At 44.4% G+C, this 25,839-nt stretch overlaps 1 protein-coding gene across 4 annotated transcripts in view; it reads left to right on the plus strand.

Moving 5' to 3' along the window:
• Positions 1-25,839, plus strand: part of CLPB (ClpB homolog, mitochondrial AAA ATPase chaperonin) — a 150,470-nt gene that overhangs the window by 57,707 nt on the left and 66,924 nt on the right. For 3 of the 4 annotated variants that reach the window (XM_011993659.1, XM_011993660.1, XM_011993661.1), the window contains one exon: positions 5,058-5,161. In XM_011993659.1, the coding sequence (XP_011849049.1) occupies positions 5,058-5,161 (104 nt within the window). Of the gene's footprint in view, positions 1-5,057; positions 5,162-12,707; positions 12,798-25,839 lie in introns of all 4 variants that reach the window. The other variant, XM_011993658.1, reaches the window with a different exon arrangement.

Consider the following 25,839-nt stretch of genomic DNA (forward strand, 5'->3'; position numbering starts at 1 on the left):
TACATTGGTTATTCTAGTTAGCCATTCGTCAAATCTTTTTTCAAGGTTTTTAGCTTCTTTGTGCTGGGTTCGTACTTCCTCCTTTAGCTCAGAGAAGTTTGATTGTCTGAAGCCTTCTTCTCTCAGCTCATCAAAGTCATTCTCCAAGCAGCTTTGTTCTGTTGCTGGCGAGGAACTGTGTTCCTTTGGAAGGGGAGAGGCGCTCTGATTTTTAGAATTTCCAGCTTTTCTACACTGCTTTTTCCCCATCTTTGTGGTTTTATCTACCTTTGGTCTTTGATGATGGTGACATACAGATGGGGTTTTGGTGTGGATGTCCTTTCTGTTTGTTAGTTTTCCTTCTAACAGTCAGGACCCTCAGCTGCAGGTCTGTTGGAGTTTGCTTGAGGTTCAGTGCAGACCCTGTTTGCCTGGGTATCAGCAGCGGAGGCTGCAGAAAAGTGAATATTGCTGAACGGCTAATGTTGCTGTCTGATCGTTCCTCTGATAGCTTTGTCTCAGAGGTGTACCTGGCCATGTGAGGTGTGAGGTGTGAGGTGTCAGTCTGCCCCTAGTGGAGGATGTCTCCCAGTTAGGCTAATCGGGGATCAGGGACCTACTTGAGCAGGCAGTCTGTCTGTTCTCAGATCTCAGACTCCATGCTGGGAGAACCACTACTCCCTTCAAAGCTGTCAGACAGAGACATTTACATCTGCAGAGGTTTCTGCTGCCTTTTGTTTGCCTATGCCCTGTCCCCAGAGGTGGAGTCTACAGAGGCAGGCAGGTCTCCTTGAGCTGTGGTGGGCTCCACCCAGTTCGAGCTTCCCAGGGACTTTATTTACCTACCTAAGCCTCAGCAATGGCGGGCCCCCCTCCCCCAGCCTTGCTGCTGCCTTACAGTTAGATCTCAGACTGCTGTGCTAGCAATGAGGGAGGCTTCATGGGCATGGGACCCTCTGAGCCAGGCGTAGGATATAATCTCCTGGTGTGCCGTTTGCTAAGACCCTTTGTAAAGCACAGTATTAGGGTGGGAGTGACCCGATTTTCCAGGTGTTGTGTGTCACGGTTTCCCTTGTCTAGGAAAGGGAATTCCCTTCTCCCTTGCGCTTCCTGGTTGAGGCGGTGCCTTGGGCTCTCGCTTGTTGGGCTGCACCCACTGTCCTGCACCCACTGTCTGACACTCCCCAGTGAGATGAATCTGGTACCTCAGTTGGAAATGTAGAAATCACCCGTCTTCTGTGTCACTCACGCTGGGAGCTGGAGGCTGGAGCTCTTCCTATTTGGCCGTCTTGGAACTGCCCCCCATTAGGTGATTTTCTTTAGTAGTATACTTATATTCCTTACTTTTTACCTTTTATGAATCTACTTTAGGCTTTGCTTTGTGGTTACTTTACACTTATTCCACACCCGCCACAAACATATTCTGTATTTTTAGTGTCACAATTTACATATTTTGTATTATATATCCCTTAACAAATTATTGTAGCTATTATTATTTTTAGCAGTTTTGTATTTTGATCTTAATACTAAAGATAAAAGTGATTTACTTACCACCATTTACAGTATCATGGTATTCTGAATTTGACTATGTGCTTACCATTACCAGTGAGGTTTATCGGGTGTTTTGTTTGTTTTGAGATAGAGTCTCATTCTGTCACCCAGGCTGGAGTGCAGTGGTTGATCTTAGCTCACTACAATCTCTGCCCCCCAAGCTCAAGTGATTTTCCTACCTCAGCCTCCCAAGTAGCTGAGACTACTGGCATGTAACACCATGCCTGGCTAATGTTTGTATTTGTCTGTTTTTGGTGGAGATGGGGTTTCAGCATGTTTCTAAGGCTTCCAGTGAGTTTTATACTTTCGTGTTTTTGTGTTGCTAATTAGCATCCTTTTCTTTCAACATGAAGCACTCTCTTTAGCATTTCTTGTAAATTTATCACCATCAGACCTGTCTAAGAAATATAAGACAGGTCTCGTGGTGATAAACCCCCTCGGCTTTTATTTCTCTGGGAAAGTCTTTATCTTTCCTTGATTTCTGAAGAATAGTTTTGCTGGGTATAGTCTTCTTAGTTGACAGGGTTTTTTTTCATTCAACATTTTGAATTTATCATCCTGTTCTCTCCTGGCCTATAAGATTTATAATGTGAAATCCACTGTCAGCCTTATTGGAAGTCCCTTATATATTACTTGCTTTTTTGCTCTCACTGCTTTCACAATCCTTCTTTGTCTTTAATTTTTGATAGTTTGATTATAATATGTCTTGGTGTAGTCTTATTTGGACTGAATCTTATTGGAAGCCATTCGTCTTCCTATTTTCAAATAGCTCATTTTTGAGTTCACATATTCTGTCTTCTGCTTTTCAGTTCTGCTGTTGATGCTCTATATTGCAGTTTCATTTGATTCATTATATTTTTCAGCGCCAGGATTTCTTTTGATGTTTTTTAAAAACATAATTTCAATCTCTTAAATTTGTTTGGAATATTTATTGTTTTCCTGATTTTGTTAAATTGTTTCTCTATATTTTCTTAATGTTTGCTGAACTTTCTTAAAACAATTATTTTGAATTATTTGTGAAGCAGGTCATGAATATCCATTTCTTTAGGGTTGGTTACTGGTCCTTCATTTTGTTCTTTGGGTGGGATCAAGTTTCCCTGATTGTTCTTGATTCTTGTGGCCATACTTTGGTGTCTGAACATGTGAAAAAGTAGGGACTTACTCCAGTCTTTGCAGATTGGTTTTGCCTGGGAAAGCCCTTCATCATTCAGCCTGTCCAGAGATTCGGGACAGGCTGTCTTGTGTGGTTCATGAATGAGCTTGGTGCTAGAGTCCTCAGGCAGGCTGGCCTGGTGCATAGGTCAGCAGGTGAGCTGACCCGGTGCCTGGGTCCTTAGGGTTGAGCTTGGAGCCTGGTGCCATTGGAGTGGACCTGTTGATTGGGACCACAGGGGTGGGCCTAGAGCCTGTATCTGTGGGGGCCAGCCTGAAGCCTAAGTACACAGGGACTGACCTTGTGATGGGATAGACCTTGAGCCTGAATCTGCAGGGAATGGTTAGTCATTGGGATTGACCTGGCACCTGTGTCCAAGTGGATGGGCCTGGAGCCTGAGTCCACAGGGGTTGGTCTGGTATTGGAGCAGACCTGGAGCCTTAGTTTATGGGGATTGGGCCTGGGCCCTGGGTCCACAAGGGCTGGCCTGGAATGTGGGTATATAGGGATGGTCCTGGAGTCTCAGTCCATGGGGGCCAGGCTGTTACTGGCATCTATCGGAGTGGGTCTGGACCTCAGATCTGCTGGAGCAGGCCTAGACTTTGGGTTCACTGAAGTCTGTGGCATGGGACTGGCCTGGAGCCTGGGCTGGCCTGTTCCTGGGCAGGCACGGAGCCTGGGTCTGTGGGTGATGGTCTAGAGCCTGGATATGCAGTACTGCCCCAGAGGGTGTAGGTCTGTGAGGGCTAGCCTGGGTACTAGGGCAATGAGGGCCAGCCTGTGACCTGGGTCCACGGGGGCTATCCTGGAGTCTGGATTTGTGGGAGCCAGCTCAGTACTGGGTCTACTGGGATGGGCCTGGGGGCTGCTAGAGCTGGCCTGAAATGTGGGGCCACAGGGACTGGTGTGAAACCGAGCAGGCCTAGAGCCTGTGTCTGCAGGTGCTGGCCCAGTGCCTGAGGCCAGGGGTACTGACCTGGTGCTAGGGCAGGCCTAAAGCTCTGGGCTGTGTGGACTAACTTAGCTGTGGGCTGGGCTGGAGCCTGGGGTGGACCTGGAGGCTGGGTCTGCTGGTATAGGCCTGATAACTAAGGCTGTCAGGCCGACCTGGTGCTAGGACAGACCTGAAGCCTGGATTCATGCCCCAGCCAGTTCTGGGGGAAGTCTAGAGCCCTGGGCCACCAAGGCTACCCTGGCTCTAGGATGGGCCTAGAGATTGAATCTGCAAGGCGGGCCTGAAGCCTGAGACTGTAGGGGCTGGGCTCGTGTTAGGGTGGGCCCAGAGCCCATGACTGCTGGGGCTGGCCTGGCACTAGGGCCAGAGTCTGGGGCTGCTAAGGTGGGTCTGGCTAGGAGGCAGATCTGGAGCCTGGGGCTGTGGGGTATGTCCTGGCACCAGGGAGGCTAGAGGCTTAGTCTGAGGGTAACCACCAGGAGTTTGGGAGCCTTCCAGGCACTGAGTTTTACTGGGGTGGGCCTGGATTCAGGGTCTAAGGCAAAGTCCAGCCCTCACTTCCCTCTCCTGCCCCCATGAGTGTAACTCTCTCCATGTGTACCGCCTGGAGTTGGGGGAGGGGTGATATGGGTAAGGGGAAACTGTCTTCCTACTCTCTGTAGGTAACCTTTTCTTTACCCCTGTGCTATGCCCAGGTGCTGTAATCTCTCATTTGGTTTACTTAGCTCTTGTGAAGGTATTTTTGCCTGTGGATAATTGTTCAAATTGATGTTTCTGCTGGGGAGCAAGTGCTGGGGAGTCCTGTTCTGCCATCTTGCTGATGCCGTAAGGGTTTTCTTGATCCTGTTTCTTGTTCTGCTGCACGTTTCTCCTGTAGTAACCTTTACCACACTTTGAGCTGTAACTTTATACTTAATTATTGGTTTTCTCAGCAGACTGGCCCTAGCTCCTCGAGGTCACAGACCTCAGCAGCTGGAACAGGGACTAGAACATGGTAGGCATTTGATAAGTAATTGTTGGATAAACAGTTTGTATTTTATAATTGTGGAAACTGGGCCTTAGAAAGATGTTAAGTAACTTGTCCCAAGCTTCTCAGCTGGTAAGTTTCAGAGGCTGCTGCCTTTTTTTTTTTTTTAATGAAGTTTCACTGTGTTGCCCAAACTGGTCTTGAACTCCTAGACTCAAGTAATCCTCCCGTCTTGGCCTCCCAAAGTGCTGGGATTACAGTCATTATTCACTGCATCCAGCTAAGATTTCCTATCGCTGCCTTTCCTATCCTTGTCTTTTACACTCCCAGAGTTCATGGTTTTTTTTCCACTGTATCACTCACATGAGTCCCCAAACATGCTTCCAGATCTAGGTCTGTACCTCCTGGGCCTTTCTTGCTTTTGACACTTCTGTCTTTGTGCTTTCTTCTAGTGTGGTCCAGGTCCTGCTTGCTGCCGGGGCTGATCCAAACCTTGGAGATGATTTCAGCAGTGTTTACAAGACCGCCAAGGAACAGGGAATCCATTCTTTGGAAGGTAAGGGTGGGCTGTCCTGCTTCTCTGAGAGCTCTCCTCTTGTGTCTTTCATGCAGTCTTGCTCTGTGGTGTCAGCTCTACCAGCAACTCAGAGTGAAAGCCTGCAGCATGTTCTTTACCTCTGTGGACTCATGAAGAACTCAAAGGGCTTGGAACAGCTGCTTTTCACAGTCCCTTGGCTCTAACTTTATGTCACTTTAGAAGAAGTCTTGGGGAAAGAAATAGAGGCCTGATTTCATGACCTAATTGGGGGTAGGAAGTACATTTCAACTGATGTTTTCCTGAAAGTGCTTCAGCCTGTAGAGCTGCAGATGAGTGGACAACGGAGCACCTTTCAGTAAAATAATTAAGGCAACTGCGTGGAATGTGGATTTGTTCCTCTCCTATTTCCTGCAGACTTACCTTGCCCCATTCCTGCCCCAGAACTAGACAACAGCCTTACTGGATTCCTCAGCCTCAGAATTCCCTAAATAATACTACTCTGAATACTGCTTTTCCTCCCTCGTAAACGTAAAATGCAATCCTGCCTCTGGGACTATCCCCTCAGCTTGCTCTATGATCTAGGACAAATAGTGAACCTTCTCTGTGCCTTGATGTCTATCCTTATAAAATGAGGTCATCATCAGTGCCTTCTCTGGGATGTCTGGGATGTTGTGTTGGTGGTGGTTTGAACTTCAGAATGAAGAGGCTGTGGGGTGAGTCTTGGAGACTGAATGTGCAAGGTGGATGTTTGAGTTTGCACTAGGGCTTGATCATGTGTCTGTTAGAGGGTACCTCAGCAAGTCAGTCTATGTTGTGTCTGGTGAGTACTTCATCCAAAGTGGGGTTGAAAAAAAAGCTGGTTGCTTTGGCTGCAGTCAGAAATGAGTATTTTACATTTGAGCTTTTGTTTATCCAGACTGTCTCCACTGCTTTCCCCTTGTCCTGGACCATTCACAGAGGCTGAGATCCCTCTGAGATTGCCAGCAACAGGGTGGCTGAGCAGTGGCTGCTTTAGTGTTAGCAGTGATGCCAGGAGGACAGACAGCCTCTCTGACTACCAGAGCCAGAACACTGACCTAGGGGGAAGTTCAGCCAAGGGGAGCAGTGTGCTCAGCCTTCAGAGCTGTAAGGCCGCGAGACTGACATGGTATGTGGTAACTCAGAGTAGCGGTGTTGTTGCTGCCCCAGGGAGAAGGTTTCTCAAATCAGTGGCGTGAGAGGAGTATCCAAGAGCATTAAGGCATTGCTGCCCAGGTAAAGTGTGAAGTTACCCTCTTCCTTCCCTTTCACCTCTCTAAACCTAGTCCTTCTCTTAAGGCTCCATTGCTAACGCTAGATCCTCCACAAAGGCTTCCCTGTCCTTGACAATAGTTGCAACCTGCCCTCAGCTGCTCTTTTGAATGTTCTCTAGATCTTGGCCTTTTGTATGGTTATTTGAACTCTCATCTACCCATATGTCCTTTCTTTCCTCCTCATGTGCAGGCCACAATCTTTGTGTCCTTGGATTCCCCACTGAGCTGGAGGAATTGTGTTTATGTTTTAAACAGAGAATTTCATGAGTACACCCTTGCCCTCTATTTGCAGCCTGATATGTGGGGACTCAGCTTATGGGCCATCCTGTTCTCATTCAGGCGCAGCATTGCAGTGCTCAGCTCTGTCTTCAGTTTAGGTGCTGATATGGTTTGGCTGTGTCTCTATTCACATCTCAACTTGAATTGTATCTCCCAGAATTCCCATGTGTTGTGGGAGGGACCTAGTGGGAGGTAATTGAAACATGGGGGCCAGTCTTTCCCATGCTATTCTTGTGATAGTGAATAAGTCTCTTGAGATCTGATGGGTTTGTTAGGGGTTTCCCCCTTTTGCTTCATCCTCATTTTTCTCCTGCCGCTGCCATGTAAGAAGTGCCTTTTACCTTCTGCCATGATTCTGAGGCCTCCCCGGCCATGTAGGACTGTAAGTCCAATTAAACCTCTTTTTGTTCCCAGTTTCAGGTATGTCTTTATCAGCAGTGTGAAAATGAACTAATACAGGTGCTCTCACCAAAAAGCAAAGTGGAGCATTTGTTGAGAGGGCAGGGCCAGGTAGACAGGAGGGAATTCTTTTGAGTGCCTTCTCATCTGCTGTCAGGATTCTAGCAGGGCTCATTAAACGTTTTTTTTATTTCACAGAATCTCAGAGCTATGAAGCCATCTATCTAGTCCAACTTCTGCTGTCACACTGGTCTCCACGATGTACATTCATGTTTTGTTTTGCTTTTTTGAGACGGAGTCTCGCTCTGTCGCCCAGGCTGGAGTGCAGTGTCGAGATCTCAGCTCACTGCAAGCTCTGCCTCCTGGGTTCACACCATTCTCCTGCCTCAGCCTACCCAGTAGCTGGGACTACAGGCGCCCACCACCACGCCTGGCTAACTTTTTGTATTTTTAGTAGAGACGGGGTTTCACTGTGTTAGCCAGGATGGTCTCGATCTCCTGGCCTCATGATCTGCTCGCCTCGGCCTCCCAAAGTGCTGGGATTACAGGCGTGAACCACCGCGCCCGGCCACATTCATGTTTTATAGCTTTATGTTTTAATAGTAACCTCCAGGGTGATACTCACATTCAACATTCTAGATCAGTAGTCAGCAAACTTTCTAGAAAGAGCCAGATAGTAAACATTTAAGCTTTGTGGGCCAGTTGATCTCAGTTGTGACTACTTACCTTGACCATTGTGATACAAAAGTAGCCATAAACAGTAAACAAATCTATGTGGCTATGTTTCAAGAAAACGTTATTTATAAAAACACACAGCCTGCTGGATTTGGCCCAGAGGCTGTAGTTTGCCAACCCTGCTCCACATGATTTTTTTTTGCATTCCTAGTTCAAGGTTACATAATTTATTTTTCTTAGTTTTTTTTCTTTCTTCTTTTCTTTTCTTTTCTCTTTTCTTTTCTTTTCTTTTCTTTTTCCTGGCCAACCTCTGGATTATTTTTAACTCTTATGCCAGACAGCCTACATTCTGGGTAGGTAGGTAGATAGGGAGAGATAGACAACAAAAATATTTGAAAAGGCTATCATGTCCGCTTATGAAATAACAATTAAAATATTAACCATCTCTTCTTATTTCATATGATCTGCAAATTTAGTAGTAGGCTTTCTGTGGATTCACTTATTTATTCAAAAGTATTTATTGATCACATTCCTGTGTACCAGGTAGTGTTTTAAGCACTGATGAGTTAGACAAGATCCCCTGCCATCATGCTTTTACTTGGATTAAAATGTTTTTAAGGACTTTATTAAATACAGGGTCCTAGAGCACATGATCAAGATAATTTTGATGCATTATTCAGCATTCTCAGGTGTAATTCTGTCAACTTTCATTCTTTTCCATCCTCCGTTCCTCTGCTTTGTTCACAGAATTTTAAGAGCTTTTTCCCCAGATTTCTTGCTAAAATTAAAATGTTTCTAGCATTTGTCTTATTTTCTTGTCTAATAACCCTTTCCAGAAAAGGAAATCAGGTTATTCTGGCATGTTGATTTATTGTTCTTAGGGAACCCATACTGGTACCCAGTAATTACCCAAGTGTTTAAGAACTGGTACAAAATGCTGGGCACTGTGGTTCACGCTTATAGTCCTAGCACTTTGGGAGGCCGAGGCAAGCAGATCACATGAGGCTAGGAGTTCAAGACCAGCCTGGCCAACATGGCAAAACTCCGTTTCTACTAAAAATACAAAACTTAGCCAGGTGTGGTGGTGCATGCCTGTAGTCCCAGCTACTCAGGAGGCTGAGGCACAAGAATCACTTGAACCCAGGACTCAGAGGTTGTAGTGAGCTGAGATCACACCACTGCACTCCAGCCTGGGTGACAGAGCAAGACCCTGTCTCAAAACAAAAACAAAAACAACCAACTGTTAAAAAAATAATAATAACGTCCTAGAAGTTTGTCAGGAATCGTTGATAAACTCACTGTGGCTTGCAAGATCTACCTCTCCACCTTTTTTTTTTTTTTTCTTAATTCTAGATTACTTTTGTCTGCCACAGTTTTCTGGCAGCTGGCTTTATTTTCCTGGGTGTATCGGTTTAGATGTGGTATACTGTCCAACTTGGTGCAGTGAACGTTCTGACTTGGACCTGGATAGTGATAGTCCTTTAGAATCATCTCAGGGCTCTTCTCTCTCATCAGCCTCAGCCTTTAGCATCTTCTTAACCATGTCTTTCCTTTTTCTGTTTAAGGAAACCTCATTTTTTTAGCCATTCAGCCAATATATATTGACTGCCAATTGTATGCAAGACACCATACCCAGCTCTGACTCATTCTCATGGATGAAATGCAAACAAAAGAATCCTGTAGTTCTCTTATTTTTGTATTGGATTGACTTTTTCATGAAAAATTACCTGACTTGTAGGGATGGGTAAGGAAGGTAGAGTAGAACAAGAGCTGTAATTCCCTTTCCCTCGAGTGTGTCTAGGCAAATTCACAGGAAGGTCACAAGCTCAGGAAAGTTGGACAGTCCTTCACTGTTATAGTAGACTATGGAGTCAGTGCTAAGTCCAAGAAGTTCACTAATTTCTAATGGATATTTCTGTGGCCCTTGGCCTGCAGTTAGTACTGAAGAAAGGTATAGTTTGGCTTTGGAAAGACCTCTCTAACCTCCGATGATACATTCCTTTTCTTCTATATTAGTATTGTTGTGAATATCAAGAGATAAAATGTGTGATGTGTGGATTGTAAAGTGCTCTATAGTTGTAATTGCTTATTAGTTTCATTTATGTATAATTCAGCATGTTCTTACTGAATGTCAGGCACTCTGCCAGCTGCTGGGATTATATAAATGATTATACACAGTCTAGCCCCTCAACAGTGCTCCCAGTCATTTACAGAGACAAGCCTGTAAACAAGGAATCACAATGCAGAGTGATAAATGCAGTGGTAGCTGCACAAATATGTAGGCAGCACTGATGTAAGTAGTGGTGAGCTCCACCTGAGAAGTGAGCAGACTGGTGTCTGGGAAGTGTCACAGGGTAAGTGACCTTGAATTGGGTCTTAAGGATGAGTTGGAGATTGCCAGGAAGGCTAAGAGGGATGGACCTTCCAGACAGAGGGAACAGTGTATGCAGAGGCATTGGGTGGGGGTTAGGGAATGACAGCAGATGGAATCATCTGCTGCAGGATTGAGGAGAACAACAAGAAATAAGGCCAGAGAGTGAAGAAGGTTACACATGGGAAGGACCTTGTAAGGCAGTTCTAGGGAGCTCATTCTCTATTCTGAAGGCCGTTAAAGGATTTTAAGCAGGACAATGTCGAATTCACACTTGCATTTTAGATGGACCATTCTGACAGGGTAGAGGAGGAATTGGAGGGGAAAGATTATCAATGGTTCTTGACTTTTTAGGGATAATGGACTCCTTTGGGAATGTGATAAGAAGCTATGCTCCTGTCCTCCAAAAATACATTTAAAATATCTGGAGATTCCTAAAGGTGATCTTTGGGAATACAGTAAATAGATGTTAGCAGAATATTAGAAGATTGAGTACTCAGTGGATTGTGAGAATTGATGGAAAAGGAGGTATGCATGGTGACACCTCAGTTTCTAGTTTGGGTGAATAGTTAGATATGTGGGTCTGGAGAGCTCAAAGGAGTAGTTTGGCAGGAGACAGGGATTTAGGAGTATTTTCCATTTGCTTGGGAGTTAAAACAATGGATGTGACCGAAATTGCCCAATGAAAGTATTTAAAGTGAGGGGGTGGTAGGAGAACAAGTCCTTTACTCAGGATACCAGCATTTAAGGTGTGAGCAGGAAAGAGGATCCAGGCAAGAAAACTAAAAGGTATCAAAGATGCTTTGTGTCCGTTTTACCTGCTGAGAACAGACACAGCCTAGGGAGGAAAGAAACTTCTTTGCCATCCTTGCTGAGACTTTGTCATTGGTTATGCCATTCCTAGTTTCACTCTTCTCCTGTGTCATGTGAGCATTGCTCTTTAGCAAGAAGCCTACTCAGCTGGGTCCACTTTTGTCAACGTTGGTGTTTCTGGGTAGAGGGCAGTCTTACTGGTTCAGGTAGCCCAAGGGTGCTTGGTATGGAAATCTTGTTGGCCTGATTGTTCTTTCCTTTCTCTCCAGCCCTCAGAGTGCCATCTTCAGAGGCACATTGGTGTCCTAGAGAAAGTTTGGGCTTCAGTACCAGATATCTGAATGATTCATCTAAGCTCTGTTACTCACTAGATATGTGATCTTGAGTAAATGACTTAAAGTCTCTGAATTTCAGTTTTCTCATCTGTAACGTAGTAATAACAATACCCATCTTATAGGGTTGTTAGGATGATTAGAGATAATCATATATATATTTAAAGCACGGTGACATTTAATGCAGAATTTCTCTATGGAGATGGCTTTTGGCAAAGTGTAAAGCAGGAAGCCTGCCTGGGAGGTATTGAGCAACTCACCACTCAAGGGATGCTAACAGCTGAGATATCTGCCCATCATGGATTCTGTAAAGGGGATTCTTGCCATGGGTCATTGGATTATCTGGCCTCCAGTGCCCCTGTCTACCGTGTGATTTCTAATGTTCTTAAAGCTCTAGGCTTACTATCAGAGCAAGTAATGTTCTTTTGTTTTGTTTTGTTTTTTTGTTTTTGAGACAGAGTTTCGCTCTTATTGCCCAGACTGGAGTGCAATGGCACGATCTTGGCTCATTGTAACCTCTGCCTCCTGGGTTCAAGTGATTCTCCTGCCTCAGCCTCCCAAGTAGCTGGGATTATAGGTACCACCACCATGCCTGGCTAATTTTTATTTTTATTTTTATTTTACTAGTATCTTTAGTAGAGATGGAGTTTCACCATGTTGGCCAGGCTGGATTCTAACTCCAGACCTCAGGTGATCCACCCGCCTCAGCCTCCCAAAGTGCTGGGATTACAGGCGTAAGCCACTGCACCCAACGTAATATTCTTAAAAGAAGTGGAATTTGAGTTGGGCTTTGGAGGATGAAAATGACGGGGAAGAAGAAAAAAGCAGAGGGCGTGGCTTAGAATGTCTGTGAGATGAAATAAATGTGGAGAGAAGTATGAGGATCATAGCTGTTCCTCTGCCAACCTATTCCCTGATCTCGACCACATTCCATTCAGTGCCTTGAGCCCTACCCATGCCCACTCCAGGAGTGTTCCACTTGTGGCTGGCTGATGGGTGGGGGCCCTAATCCTCAGATGGAGGAGGTAATAAATTAGTGGTAACAGTAAACAAGTCACCCAGCCCGGGATGCCGCTGGCTGCTTATAAGTAACTGTTATAAACATTGGGTGTCTGGGGCTGTCAGAAATGCAAGCAAGCATTTTGAGTGCCTCTCATATGTACAATTAAAACAATAAAACACGGCAGAAACGCAGCCAGAGCGGGCTATAAATCAGCTTCTCTTCTCAGCTCCAAGTGGCAGCTGAATAAAGATGAGTGGGGCAGAAGCTGGGTTGGCATAGGGCCCTTCTGGGGGTAGAGGACTTGGACCAACTCCACCAGCCTGAGTGCCCCGTTCCCACAGCTCCAGGGTCTGCAGGGCCTGGCCTGCTCCAGCTGACCTTCCCATCTCTGTGTCTTCAGATGGGCGACAGGACGGTGCAAGCCGGCACATCACAAACCAGTGGACAAGTGCCCTGGAGTTCAGGAGATGGCTAGGACTCCCTGCTGGCGGTAATGGAACTGCTCTGTATAATATTTCTCCCCCTCCCCAGTACATGCCAAGGATGGTCTCATCTGACTATCTTTTTTACTCAGTATAAGTTAACTACCCAGCACCCACTGTGTGCCCAGCCTAACCCAAGCATAGCAGAGAGAATGCATGCCCTCGGAAAGCAAAAACTCAGCTGAGAACAATAAGGCTCCTAAGGAAATAAGAATCCCCTAGAGAGCTTGTTAACACAGGTTCCTGGACCCTACCCTCAGATTCTGATTGAGTATGTCTGGGGTGGGACCCGAGGTTTTGCATTTCTAATAGGCTCCGACCCTTTGGAAAGCATGATCTAGACTACAGGTGTTAGTTGTGGTCTTGTGCTTGAACTGCTTAAAAAACTCATCTGGGCCTTCACCTCCCTACTAGAGATCTTATTTTGCCACTTTAAGCTTCACTCCTAGAGAGGCTGTGTGTTTAAGCTATGGTATTATGTGTGTGCAGAACACTAAATAGCTCTGACACCTGGAGCGATTTTCTATACCTGCCAGAGGCACTGTCTCCTTATTTGTAAAAGAAAGGTTATTGGGAGAGTTAGAGGTAGTATGGTACATTTACCCCTAACCTAAACCCTAGAACATAGAAGAAATTCTGTGAATGTAAACCTCTGTTTCTACATCCTCCTCCTCATTATACTCTTAACGGAATGTCAGTCTTTGACACTGCCTTCCAAACGCTTTTCTCTGGTAGCAAACTATTACCCTCAAAGAGCCAAATAGTATTTAGAGTCCAAGGAATGGCTTAGCCATTACCTAATTGTGTGATCTTGGCAATTCTTTTTTGCTCTCTGAGCTTGATTTTCTCATCTGTAGAGAATAATAGTTCCTACACCATAGGCTTATTGTAAGGCCCAAATTGGAGGACTTATGAAAGCGCTTGAGAAAATACAAGGCATTATGCAAATATAAGGTGCTTGCAAGAACAGTAATTAGTAATAATAAAGACTTAAGACATTACCAAGACAATATTTGACAAAGGGTCCAGTCAGAGGTACAGATAGCAAGGACCGCAAGAGCTTAGAGAAGAGAATCTCTGGCTGAAGAAGTCAAGGAAATAAAATGACATTTGAGCCTCAAAGTATCGGAAGGTTTTGGACAGCTGTATGGAGGGTTGACAGGTGGGTGCAATTGAATGTGAGTAGAGAAGGGGTGTGCTATGTTCAAAACATACAGAGTGGTCGAGTGTAGTGGCTCATGCCTGTAATCCCAAGACTTTGGGAGGCTGAAGCAGAAGGATTGCTTGAACCCAGGAGTTCAAGACCAGCCTGGGCAACATTGTGAAACCCCGTCTCTACACAACTTTTATTTTATTTTATTTTATTTTATTTTATTTTATTTTATTTTATTTTTTTATTTTTGAGACAGAGTCTTGCTGTGCCGCCCAGGCTGGAGTACAATGGCATGATCCCAGCTCAGTGCAACCTCCACCTCCTGGGTTCAAGCAGTTCCCATGCCTCAACCTCCTGAGTAGTTGGGATTACAGGCATGTGCCACCATGCCCGGCAACTTTTTTGTGTTTTAGTAGAGATGGGGTTTCACCATGTTGCCCAGGCTGGTCTTAAACTCCTGAGCTCAGGTGATCTTTCTGCCTCGGCCTCCCAAAGTGTCAGGATTAGTAATGAGCCACCATGCCCTGCCCAATATATTTTTTTTAATTAGCCAGGTATGTGCCTGTGGTCCCAACTACTCAGGAGGCTGAGACAGGAGGATTGCCTGAGCCCAGGAGATCAAGGCTGTAGTAAGCCATGGTCACGCCACTGCACTCCAGCCTGGGTGATAGAGCAAAACCCTGTCTCAAAAAACAAAAAAACCACTCAGATATGAGAAACAGAAAAATTATGTTTCACGCTGGTAGGTGAACATGTTAGGGTGAAGCATGCACACAGCAGAAGATTCATCTTAGAGAGTGATGAGCAATAAAGATGCAACATTAGTAGAGTAGGGCCAGATCAAGACTCTTGGACTTTATCCTTTAGACAGAGAAGAGCCTTGAAGGTCCTGAAGGAGAGGGCACTGCAGGAATTGATGCCTTTCAGGATAGAGAAACAGAGGGAGGTGATAATGAGATGACGATGGTGATAGCTGCAAGAGTAGCAGATAATATTGATTGATACTTACTTTGTATTCACAGTAACCCTATAATATAGGTAGTAACCCTATAATAAAGGAAACTGAGGCAGAGTGAGGCTGTCAAATGCCAGCAGAACTATCTCCTACTCTTATATAAGACCCAACAACCATATCAGCCTGCATGTGCCCACAGCTTAGTCAGCTCAGATCTCTGGCTTGTCCAAAGGCTTGGGAATCTGCCAGGCCAAAAGCTGTGTGGGCAATTTATTATTTTTAATAATGTCACAGCCCCTTCCTCATCCTTGTCCAGGCTCACTCAGAGCCTTGTCACACTCCGTGGCCAATGTTTCTACATGTCATTTCTCCATAGTTCTGGTTCTGGCCACCGTAGAGTTACCAGGATACATTTTGGCCAACTGCATGATTAAATGAATCAGCCAGTTAGGTTGATTATTTCCATCCTTTTAGCCCTCCAAACTCTGTGTGTGTGTGTGTGTGTGTGTGTGTGTGTATCTGTCTGTGTCCTAGGAGAGAGAGATAGACTAGTTGACATGTTTTATTAAACAGAATAAATTTGATGCATTTATAAAAATAAGAAAAAACAGAATTGGGTGGCAAAGAACTAGTCTTATGATTTTTAACCGATTTACATATTTTGTGTATAAATATTTTTTCATCAAAAGTTCCAAATCAGGGATGGGTCCCACACACCACACAAAATATATTAGAGACATTTATATGGATAGCAGGAAGGGAGACAGAGGGCTGAAATTTTCCAGGCACCTAGTGATTGATAGGGGCTGAGGCTCCCCCTGACGCTTTATTGAGTTTCCGATGATTATCTCTCGCTGAGACATTTTTTACAGATGACGGTCGAGCTGTCACAATGGACCATGGGGGAAAAAAACCCAACAATAATAACACTTTAATCTTTTTACTGCACTGCTCCCTAGTATCTCAGATTCATCTTCCCTGACGCACGCAGTTCATTATTCTGCCCCTCCCTGGATGGGAAATAAAGGAAAAAATATATATATGTAGACACACTTACCCACATACATACACACACAGACTATATAAAAGAGACCACCTCAGAACCAGAGAGGGGCAGAATTTATTGTTCTTTTTGCAAGTATTGAGGTTTATTAGTAGAGATGCTGGGTTGGCTTGGAATTGGCTATTAATTACAGCATTTTGTATTTGTTTTTTATTGCGAGTTTTTAACATCTTGAAGAAAAGGCAGAGGAGAGGCAAGCAGGTGTACAGATGGGTAACACAGAGGAACCAAGTTTGACCAACCAAGTAGCATATCTGCCGAGAGGCAAAGAGCCGCCACCTTCTTCTTGTTGCCAGCCCTGCCCCAGAGAATCCGTGGAGCTCGAAGAATGCTGCTTTGGATAGGATGAGGGTGGGAGAGGAGAGGGAAGAGGGTGACCTCAGGGTACTTATAGGACAAATCTAAGGGAATCTAGATACTTGTGAGCATGTCACTACTCTGAGAGTGAGGAGAGGTAGGAAATAGAGAAGGTTAAAACAGAGTTTTGATGGGTCTGTAGATAACCGAGTAACAGATTCTTAAGTTTGCCCCACTTTATGAATTTGGTGATGGGAAGGTGAGATGTGGGCTCTGGAAAGCACTCCCTGGGTCTGCACTAAAAAGAAGGGTCCTGAGCTAGAGAGGATGCTGCACTGACTGTCATGGCCACAGGCAGGGACGATAGCCTGTCTTCTTCAAGTTCCTTGCCATCCTTCCTGGTCTACCCCTTCCCTTTCATGGAGGTGAGAGAGAATGGGTTTGGGGTCACTGTGGGAAGGCTGCCCTTGAGGTGTCTCCAGTGGAATAAGTATTGTTGACCCAGTCTTTAATTCATCAACTCTATTCTGAGCCCCGATGCTACACTAGAATGGGTTGACAATGAGGTGAGGTCCTATTCCTAAGGAGAAAACTTCCAGTCCATGGACAGAAACCATGTCTGTGAGAATCATTTTCAAGTAGGGGATAGTCCTCCAGCCATCGGCCAGCCTAGGTGACCATGAGTGCCTTCTCTATATAAAGGATAAAGACGTGTTGAAGACACAGTGTGTGTCCATCAGGAACCTGTTTCCTGCCTGGGGAGACAAGCTTAACATCCGTTTACTAAAGAAGTGTTTGTTAAGCAACCTGCCATGCTTAACAGAATACACATGAAACAATCTGAGAACACACAAGACTATGTAAAAGGAAATGTTGACTAATTTGATGTAAACAGAAAGCATAGAGGAAAGGGAGATCAGTGAAAATCAAGATGCTTGAATTGTAAAGTGTGGGTAAAGTGTACATAAATAAGAGAAAGCGTAATAAAACCATGTAATCACTTAGAGAAAAAGAGTTATAAGCCTTGGAGTTGAACTCTCCAGCTCAGTCAGTGACTGCCAGTGTGACTTTATAAGATACAAAACTTCTCTAAGTGCCAGTTTCTTCATTTATTGTATAGGAATAATAATGTAACAGCCTAGTAGGGTTCTTGTGAGAATAGTCGTAAAGTTCCTGGCACAGTACCTGGGCACATAGTGCGTGTTCAATAAATGGAACCATTATTTTCTTACTGTTCTGTTGTATATTTACTTATCTGAGTATTGGAGGAAGACTCTTAGTTGTGGGATGTTAGCCTTCAGGACTCACCTGTGACTCTCCACTAGTATGAAATGGGCCGCACTAGTATGGAATGAGCCTGAAAGATTCTACAGTGTTAGTGTTAGAGGTGATTCTGGCCAGTATTGGAATGACATCAGTAAGAGGAAAGGATACAATAATAAATTTATTACCATTTATTGAGTCCTTACTACATGCCAGGCAATATGCTCATCTTCTTACATATATTTTTTAACCTAACAGCTTTATTAAGATTTAATTTACATACTATACAATTCACCATTTGTTTTTATGGAATGTGAATTATATATCAATAAAAAAAAGAAAGAAAATGAATGATACAAGAGCTTTAAATAGAAAAGCTTCTCTTCCCCTCCTCTCATACCTCACTAGATTTCCTGCCTCATTTCTTTTTTTAAAACATTTTGTATCAAATCTATTTTAATTTCAACTTTTATTTTAGATTCAGGGCCTACATGTGCAGGTTTGTTACCTGGGTATATTGCATGATGCTGGGGTTTGGGGTGTAATTGATCCCATCACCCAGGTACTAGACATAGTATCCAATAGTTTTTCAACCCTTGCCCCCCTTCATCCCTCCCTGCTCTAAGAGTCCCTGGTGTCTATTGTTGCCATCTTTATGTCCATGAGTACCCATTGTTTAGCTTCCACTTACAAGTGAGAACATGTCGGCCGGGCAGAATGGCTCATGCCTGTAATCCCAGCACTTTGGGAGAACATACAGGCTGGACACAGTGGCTCATGCCTGTAATCCGAAAACTTTGGTAGGCCGAAGCAGGTGGATCACTTGAGGTCAGGAGTTCAAGACCAGCCTGGCCAACATGGCAAAACTCCGACTCTACTAAAAGTATAAAAATTATGCGGTTGTGGTGGTGCGAGTAGCCTATAGTTCCAGCTACTCGGGAGGCTGAGGCACGAGAATTGCTTGAATCCAGGGGGCAGAGGTTGCAGTGAGCCTAGATTGTGTCACTGCACTCCATCCTGGGCGACAGAGAGAGACTCCATCTCAAAAAATTAATAATAATAAGTGAGAACATGCAGTATTTGGTTTTCTGTTCTTGTGTTAATTTGCTTAGGATGATGGCTTCCAGCTGCATCCATGTTGCTGCAAAGGACATGATTTCATTCTTTTTTGTGGCTGTGTAGTATGCCATGTAGTATCACATGGAATAGTACCATGTTTTCCTTATTCCGTCCACCATGGATGGGCACCTAGATTGATTCTGTGTCTTTGCTATTGTGAATAGTGCTGTGATGAACATATGAGTGCATGTTTCTTTTTGGTAGAACAATTTGTTTTCTTTTGGATATATACCCAGTAATGATATTGCTGGGTCGAATGGTAGTTCTAAGTTCTCTGGGAGATCTCCAAACTGCTTTCCATAGTGGCTGAACTAATTTACATTCCCTCCAACAGTGTATAAGCATTCTCTTTTCTCTACAGCCTCACCAATAAGAGCCATTCTGACTGGCGTGAGATGGTATCTCATTGTGGTTTTGATTTGCATTTCTCTGATGATTAATGATGTTGAACATTTTTTCATATGTTTGTTGGTTGCTTGTATGTCTTCTTTTGAGAAATGTCCTTGTCTTTTGCCCATTTTGTAAATGGGATTTATTTTTTGCTTGTTGAGTTAACTTCCTTATAGCTTCTTGGCCAGGTGTGGTGGTTCGCACCTGTAAGCCCAGCACTTTGGGAGGCCGAGGCAGGTGGATCACCTGTGATCAGAAGTTCAAGACCAGCCTAGCCAACATGGTGAAACCCTGTTTTAGAAAACAGGATTTTCTAAAAATACAAAAATTAGCCTCGTGTGGTGGTGCATGCCTGTAATCCCAGCTATGTGGGAGGCTGAGGCAGAAGACTCACTTGAGCCTGGGAGGCGGAAGTTGCAGTGAGCCAAGGTCACACCATTGTACTCCAGCCTGGGTGACAAAGTGAGACTCTATCTCAAAACAAAACAAAACAGACAAAAATCCCACATAAGTTCCTTATAGATTCTGGATATTAGACCATTGTCAGATGCATAGTTTGCAAATATTTTCTCCCATTCTATAAGTTGTCTGTTTACTCTGTTGATAGTTCGTTTTGCTATGCAGAAGCTCTTTCATTTAATTAGGTCCCATTTGTCAATTTTTGTTCTTGTGACAGTTGCTTTTGAGGACCTAGTAATAAATTCTTTGCCAAGGCTGATGTCCCAAAGGGTATTTCCTAGGTTTTCTTCTAGGATTTTTATAGTTTTAGGTTTTGCACTTAAATCTTTAATCCATCTTGAGTTGATTTTTGTGTGTGGTGAGAGGTAGAGGTCCAGCTTCATTCTTCTGCATGTGAATAGCCAGTTATCCCAGCACTATTTATTGAATAGGGAACCCTTTCCCCGTTGCTTATATTTGTTGACCTTGTTGAAGATCAGTTGGGTATAGGTGTGTGGCTTTATTTCTGGGTTCTCTATTCTGTTCCATTGGTGTGTGTGTCTGTTTTTGTACAGTACCATGCTGTTTTGGTTACTGTAGCCTTGTAGTATAGTTCGAAGTCAGGTAATCCGATACCTTTGGCTTTGTTCTTTTTGCTTAGGATTGCTGTGGCTGTTTAGGCTCTTTTTTGGTTCTATATGCACTTCACCATTTAGAGTATATAACTCAATGGTTTATATAGTATATTCACAAGAGTTGTGCAAACTATCATGACAATTAATTTTAGAACATTTTTATCATGCCATAAAAAGACCTCATATTCATTATCAGTCACTCTCCATTTCTCCTCAACTATTACCAGCCCCTGGCAACCAGTAATTACTTTCTGTCTCCATAGATTTGCCTGATCTGGACATTAAATATAAATTGAATCTTATTTTATTTTTTGAGACAGGGTCTTGCTCTGTCCTCCAGGCTGGAGTGCAATGGTGTGATCATGGCTCACTACAGCATTGACTTCCTGGGTTTAAGGGATCCTCCACCTCAGCCTCCTGAGTTGCTGGAACCACAGGCATGTGCCACCACAGCCCCCGGCTAATTTTTAAAATTTTTTGTAGAGATGTGGTCTCTCCACGTTGCCCAGCCTAGTGTTGAACTCCTGGGCTCAAGCAATCCTCCTGCCTCAGCCTCACAAAGTGCTGGGATTACAGGTATGAGCCACCATGCCCAGCCTCATTGTGGTTTTGATTTGCACTTTCCTGATGGCCAGTGATATTGAGCATCTATTGATGTGCTCTTTGGCCATTTGCATGTCTTATTTGGAGAAATGTCTATTCCAATCCTTTGTCCATTTTTTAAGTTAGGTTTGCCATTGACTCTTGTGAGGTAGGTGATATTATCTCTGTTTTGGAGATGAAGAAACTGAATCTCACAGATGTTAATAAAGTCACACAGTCAGTTTTGCTTTCCAGACTTGCAGACTCCAGCCCCCATGGTCTTTCTAATACACGTTGCTGCCTGCTGAGAATTCACACTGGGGTCACCAGGGTCCTCTATGTGGCAGGAATGGAGGGGGAAAGGAAAAAGGTGGGAAGGAAAATCTGTTTGAAGGCTGGGTGCAGTGAGTGGCTTATGCATGTTACCTTAGCACTTTGGGAGACTGTGGCAGGAGGACCACTTGAGCCCAGGAGTTTGAGACTAGCCTAGGCAACATAGAGAGACTCCATCTCTCTATATATTTTATTTAATTAAAAAATGTTTTTTGGCCAGGCACAGTGGCTCACACCTGTAATCCCAGCATTTTGGGAAGCCGAGGCAGGTGGATCATCTGAGGTTGGGAGTTCAAGACCAGCCTGGCTAATGTGGTGAAACCCCATCTCTACTCAAAATACAAAATTAGCTGGGCATGGTGGCACTTGCCTGTAATCCCAGCTACTCAGGAGGCTGAGGCAGGAGAATCACTTGAACCCGGGAGGCGGAGGTTGGTGAGCCAAATTGTGCCATTGCACTCCAGCCTGGGTGTCAAGAGTGAGACTCCATCTCAAAAAAATAAATAAAGTAATTGTAATACACTTCATGCTGAAGCTCTTTACGCTTTTTTTTAGTTTGAATGGTGGTGGAAAAGATGAAAATGATGAGATGAAGTAACTGATCCAAGTTGGAAAGTCGGAGACCTTTCTGGTGGGTTGTAGACAACTCCCTCACATACATACACGTTGTAGATGCCATTCCTGAGCAGTGGCAAGAAGGGGCAAGTGCTCTGCTTCTAACTGGTTCTGTGATGTCTCAGCAGGGTTTTAATTTGTGTAGAGTCTTCAGTGAGAGGAAGCTGAGAGACCAGAGGCTTCTTCCTAGAGACTCTTGATAAGAAGTTTGCTTAGTCCCTGAGCTTCACGTTGTATCATTCGACCCTGAGTTATGTGAGGCTTGGGCCTGTGGGCATTGGCAGAAGCTGCACAGTACAGAAGATAGAGCAGAGGCCATGGAGCCACTCAGACTTAGGGTCTAGTCCTAGCCTACCACTGACCAGCATTGCAAGTTGAGCAGGCCATCTAACTTCTTTAAGCCCGTGTTTCCTCATCTGTTCATTAGAAATGATAGTACTTGAACTGTCGGCCCTACATGGATTGTCATGAGGATGAGGGAGTGATTGCCTTGAAGTGCTCCCTACACTTTAAAACATGATACAAACATAAGGGGTTATTCTCTTATTTGTCTTATTAGTCATAGAGGTTCCCTCTCATGAAAACATGTTCACATCTTTAAAGACAAGGGCACTGCCAGACATTCCATAACATTAGACGGCACCGGCTCCTGGGAGTGGCCAGTAGAGACCAAGAGGGACTCAAAGCTAGGATTGCCTTCCCCTGCAGAAGTGAACAGTAAATAAAGCTTTTGTTATCTAGAGACCACTGCAGGATTTTAACGAGGGTTCGGCTGTCAAAAAGAAACTGCTGAGTGACACCCAGTGAAACTATTCTCATGCTCACTGTGCCCTCCCTCCCTCCCTCTCCTCCCCTCACTCTCCTCCCCTCCCCTCCCTCCCTTCCTTCCTTTTTTCTTTTTCTTTTTCTTTTTTCTTTTTTTTTTTTTTGGAGACAGGGTCTGGCTCTGTCGCCCAGGCAGAGTGCAGTGGCATGATCTTGGCTCGCTGCAACTTCTGCCTCCCTGGCTCAAGTGATCCTCCCACCTCAGCCTCCTGAGTAGTTGGGACTACAGGCATGAGCCACCACGCCCAGCTAATTTTTGTATTTTTTGTAGAGTTGGTGTTTCGCCATGTTGCCCAAGGTGGTCTCAAACTTCTGAGCTCAAGTGATCTGCCCCCCTCGGCCTCCTAAAGTTCTGGGATTACAGGCGTGAGCCACTGTGCCCACCTCACTGTGCCTTTCTGACAGGAAAAGTATATACAGGATTCCTCAAATGAAGCCTTTTTTCACAGAAAAAATACACTTTTGGAAGCCCATGATGAGGTAATAACGAACATTTATTGAGAGCTACTATATGCTAGGCACTGTACCCAGCCCCTTTATTCATAGTGTCTCATTTAATCCTTACAACCTCCCATGAAGGCGCTACTGTTATTATCCCCACATATAGATAAAGGAGCCTGGCACAGAGAGGTTCGGTAAATTGCCCAAGATTACACAGTCAGTAAGTTCAGAACTGGGATTGAAACGTAAGTGGTCTGACTCCAGAGCCCCACCAAATACTGCTGACTGGTACTACTTTTATTTTTATTATTCTAAAACCGAAGATAATATTAAGACCTTGTTTATGTTTTATGTATTTATTTGTTGATTCAACAAGTATTTGTCGAGCACATACTTACGGCCATACGCTGCTGGCCAATGGAGAAGGTAGTCACACTTACTGTCTTCATTGAGTTTTTTGTCTAGTGGGGAATTGTCAAGTAAGCAGATGCTTGCAATAGAATGTAATAAATACTAGATTTAGGAGATGCCTAAGGTGCTAGAGGAGCTCTTAGGAGCAATAACTACCTCAAACATAGGAGGAATCACTGGAGAAAGTGACTTCTAATCAGAGGCCTTCTAATCAGAGGCCTAGCGGTGTACTGGAGTTAGCCAACTGAAGTAATGGGAGAGGGGAAGATGTTCCAGGTAGTAGAATAGTATTTACAAAAGCTCAGAGGCAAGAAAGAGCATTAGAAGGGTGATGATGAGAGATGAGACCTAGGTGAGCAGTGAGCCTCCTCTGGACATTCCCTATTAGCTGGGCTATGACACCAGCACTCTCCTGACGTTTGCACCAGAATAGCCCCAGCTGTGTTCCTGAAGTTCGTCTGCTGTTTATGGTAAGCACCCTGGGTATAGCTCTGTCATTGCACGTGTGAAATTGTATTATCATTTGTCTGCTCAGTGGTCTGATTCTTGCATTAGGATGTTAGCTTCTGAAAGTCAGGAACTGTGTCTTATTTATTATTATATCTCCAGGAACTACCACCATGCATTGGTGCTCATTAAATGTTGTTTGTTGAATAAGTGATGTGTTTTCTTTGTAAAATGGATTACACTTTTCTTGCTTCCTTGAGCCAACTATCACTTTTTGTCAGGTTCATCATTATATCCAGCAGTTAATGTCCTATGTGGCAGTTCAGTGATGCCCTTAGGGGCTTTTGAGGTGCTGTACTCTGAATTCCTTTTTCAGCTTTTCATTGTCCTGTTCTTTTCCCTGCCTGCCTGGCCAATGCTTGATTGTAATCAATCTGCTTGGTTCTGTAGCATCCTCCCTGGCCTTCTTATTTCCTTCTCCCAATCTGCAGTGGACTGGAATGATTTGATAAGACTGTAACTAAGGGCTAGTACTCTCTGACTGAGGTCCTAAAGGGATCTCTTATGGGAAAAGTGTAGATGCCATTGCATATGGGACTTGTATGTTAGAGGCCTTTTAACTTCCTGTTCTTCCTGCTCCAGGAAAGGTCAGATAACACCCGTGGGGCAGGAGCAGGGGGTTCATCAGTCTGGAGAGGCCATGGCAGGAGTAGAAGGCTCATTGACCACTGATTCTATAAACCACAAGAAACTGTTGTCTGTTTTCCAGCTGCACATTCCGCCAACTTTATTTTGGCCAAATATTTGAAATGCTTCCATCCACACTAGCTTATTTGAGTGCTAGCTACAAACCTTAGACCATTTTCTATTAAGGGCAAATTCTGCAGAGACTGTGTTTGCACCTTCACCCAAACAGGAAAACAGGATGGAATAAGAGCCAAGGCTGGGACCAGGATATCTGGGCTCTACTTCTTTCTTGGTCTCTGATTTCCTCATTTGGAAACTGAGGGTGACATTATGATATGTGAGAAAGAGTGAGGACAACCACTTATTAGCTATGTGACCTCTGAGCCTCCATTTCCTCATCTATAAAATGAGAATAATAATTACCTACTATGTAAGGTAATTATGAGAATTAAGTAAGATTAACTGTGTCAAGTGACCATGTCAGGTATAGAGTAGAAGGTCAGTGAGTGAAAGCTATTAGTGGCCAGGTGCAGTGGCTCATGCCTGTAATCCCGGCTCTTTGGGAGGCTGAGGCGAGTAGATCACTTGAGGTCAGGATTTCGAGACGAGCCTGGCCAACATGGCGAAACCCCATCTCTACTAAAAATACAAAAATTAGCCGGGTGTCGTGTCAGGTACCTGTAATCCCAGCTACTCAGGAGGCTAAGGCAGAGAAACGCTTGAACCCAGGTAGGGGCTGCGGTAAGCCAGATGGTGCCACTGCCCTCCAGCCTGGGTGACAGATCAAAACTCCATTAAAAAAAAAATCTATTAGTATTAGGAAGAGGCATGGCAGTCTTCTGGCTTTTGGAACTTTGTATAGGATGTTGAGTATTGTGCAGTGGGGAGAAGCATAGACTCCATTCCAAGACCACTTGAAAAAGAATGGTTTAGGAATTGTCTGATACTTTTGACTACATAGGTAAGGTCGCCTCTTGACTGAGTGTACCCCTTTATCCAGTGAGAGGTAAGAGGAACCTGTCCTCTGCAGATCCTGTGCTGTGGACTCAAGGAGAAGAGAAGTACAGGTAGTCAGGACCCAAATTCTACCCCTACAAACTCAGCTCAGGAGGGAATGTAAGACAGTTGCCTGGATAACTTCCACGTGGGGGCTAGAAAGAAGCTCCGTCGCCTGAGCAGGGGAGAGAGTGCTCTGTGGGGTCTCATTTCCCAAGGGAGGGCCCCAGAGGTGGGGTAACGTTCTAATTTATTGTCCAAACTGGAACTGTCTATAACAACAGACGAAAACCAGGACCACCCTGGGTAAACAGGGTGTGTGAAGTCACCCAACCCAGAGAGTCTTGGAAAAGTGATGGACTGGTTTTATATTGTTTTATATCAAATCAGAGTGAGAAAA

This window comes from Mandrillus leucophaeus, unplaced genomic scaffold (assembly GCF_000951045.1).
Source record: "Mandrillus leucophaeus isolate KB7577 unplaced genomic scaffold, Mleu.le_1.0 Scaffold432, whole genome shotgun sequence".
NCBI classification, from domain to species: Eukaryota; Metazoa; Chordata; class Mammalia; order Primates; family Cercopithecidae; genus Mandrillus; species Mandrillus leucophaeus.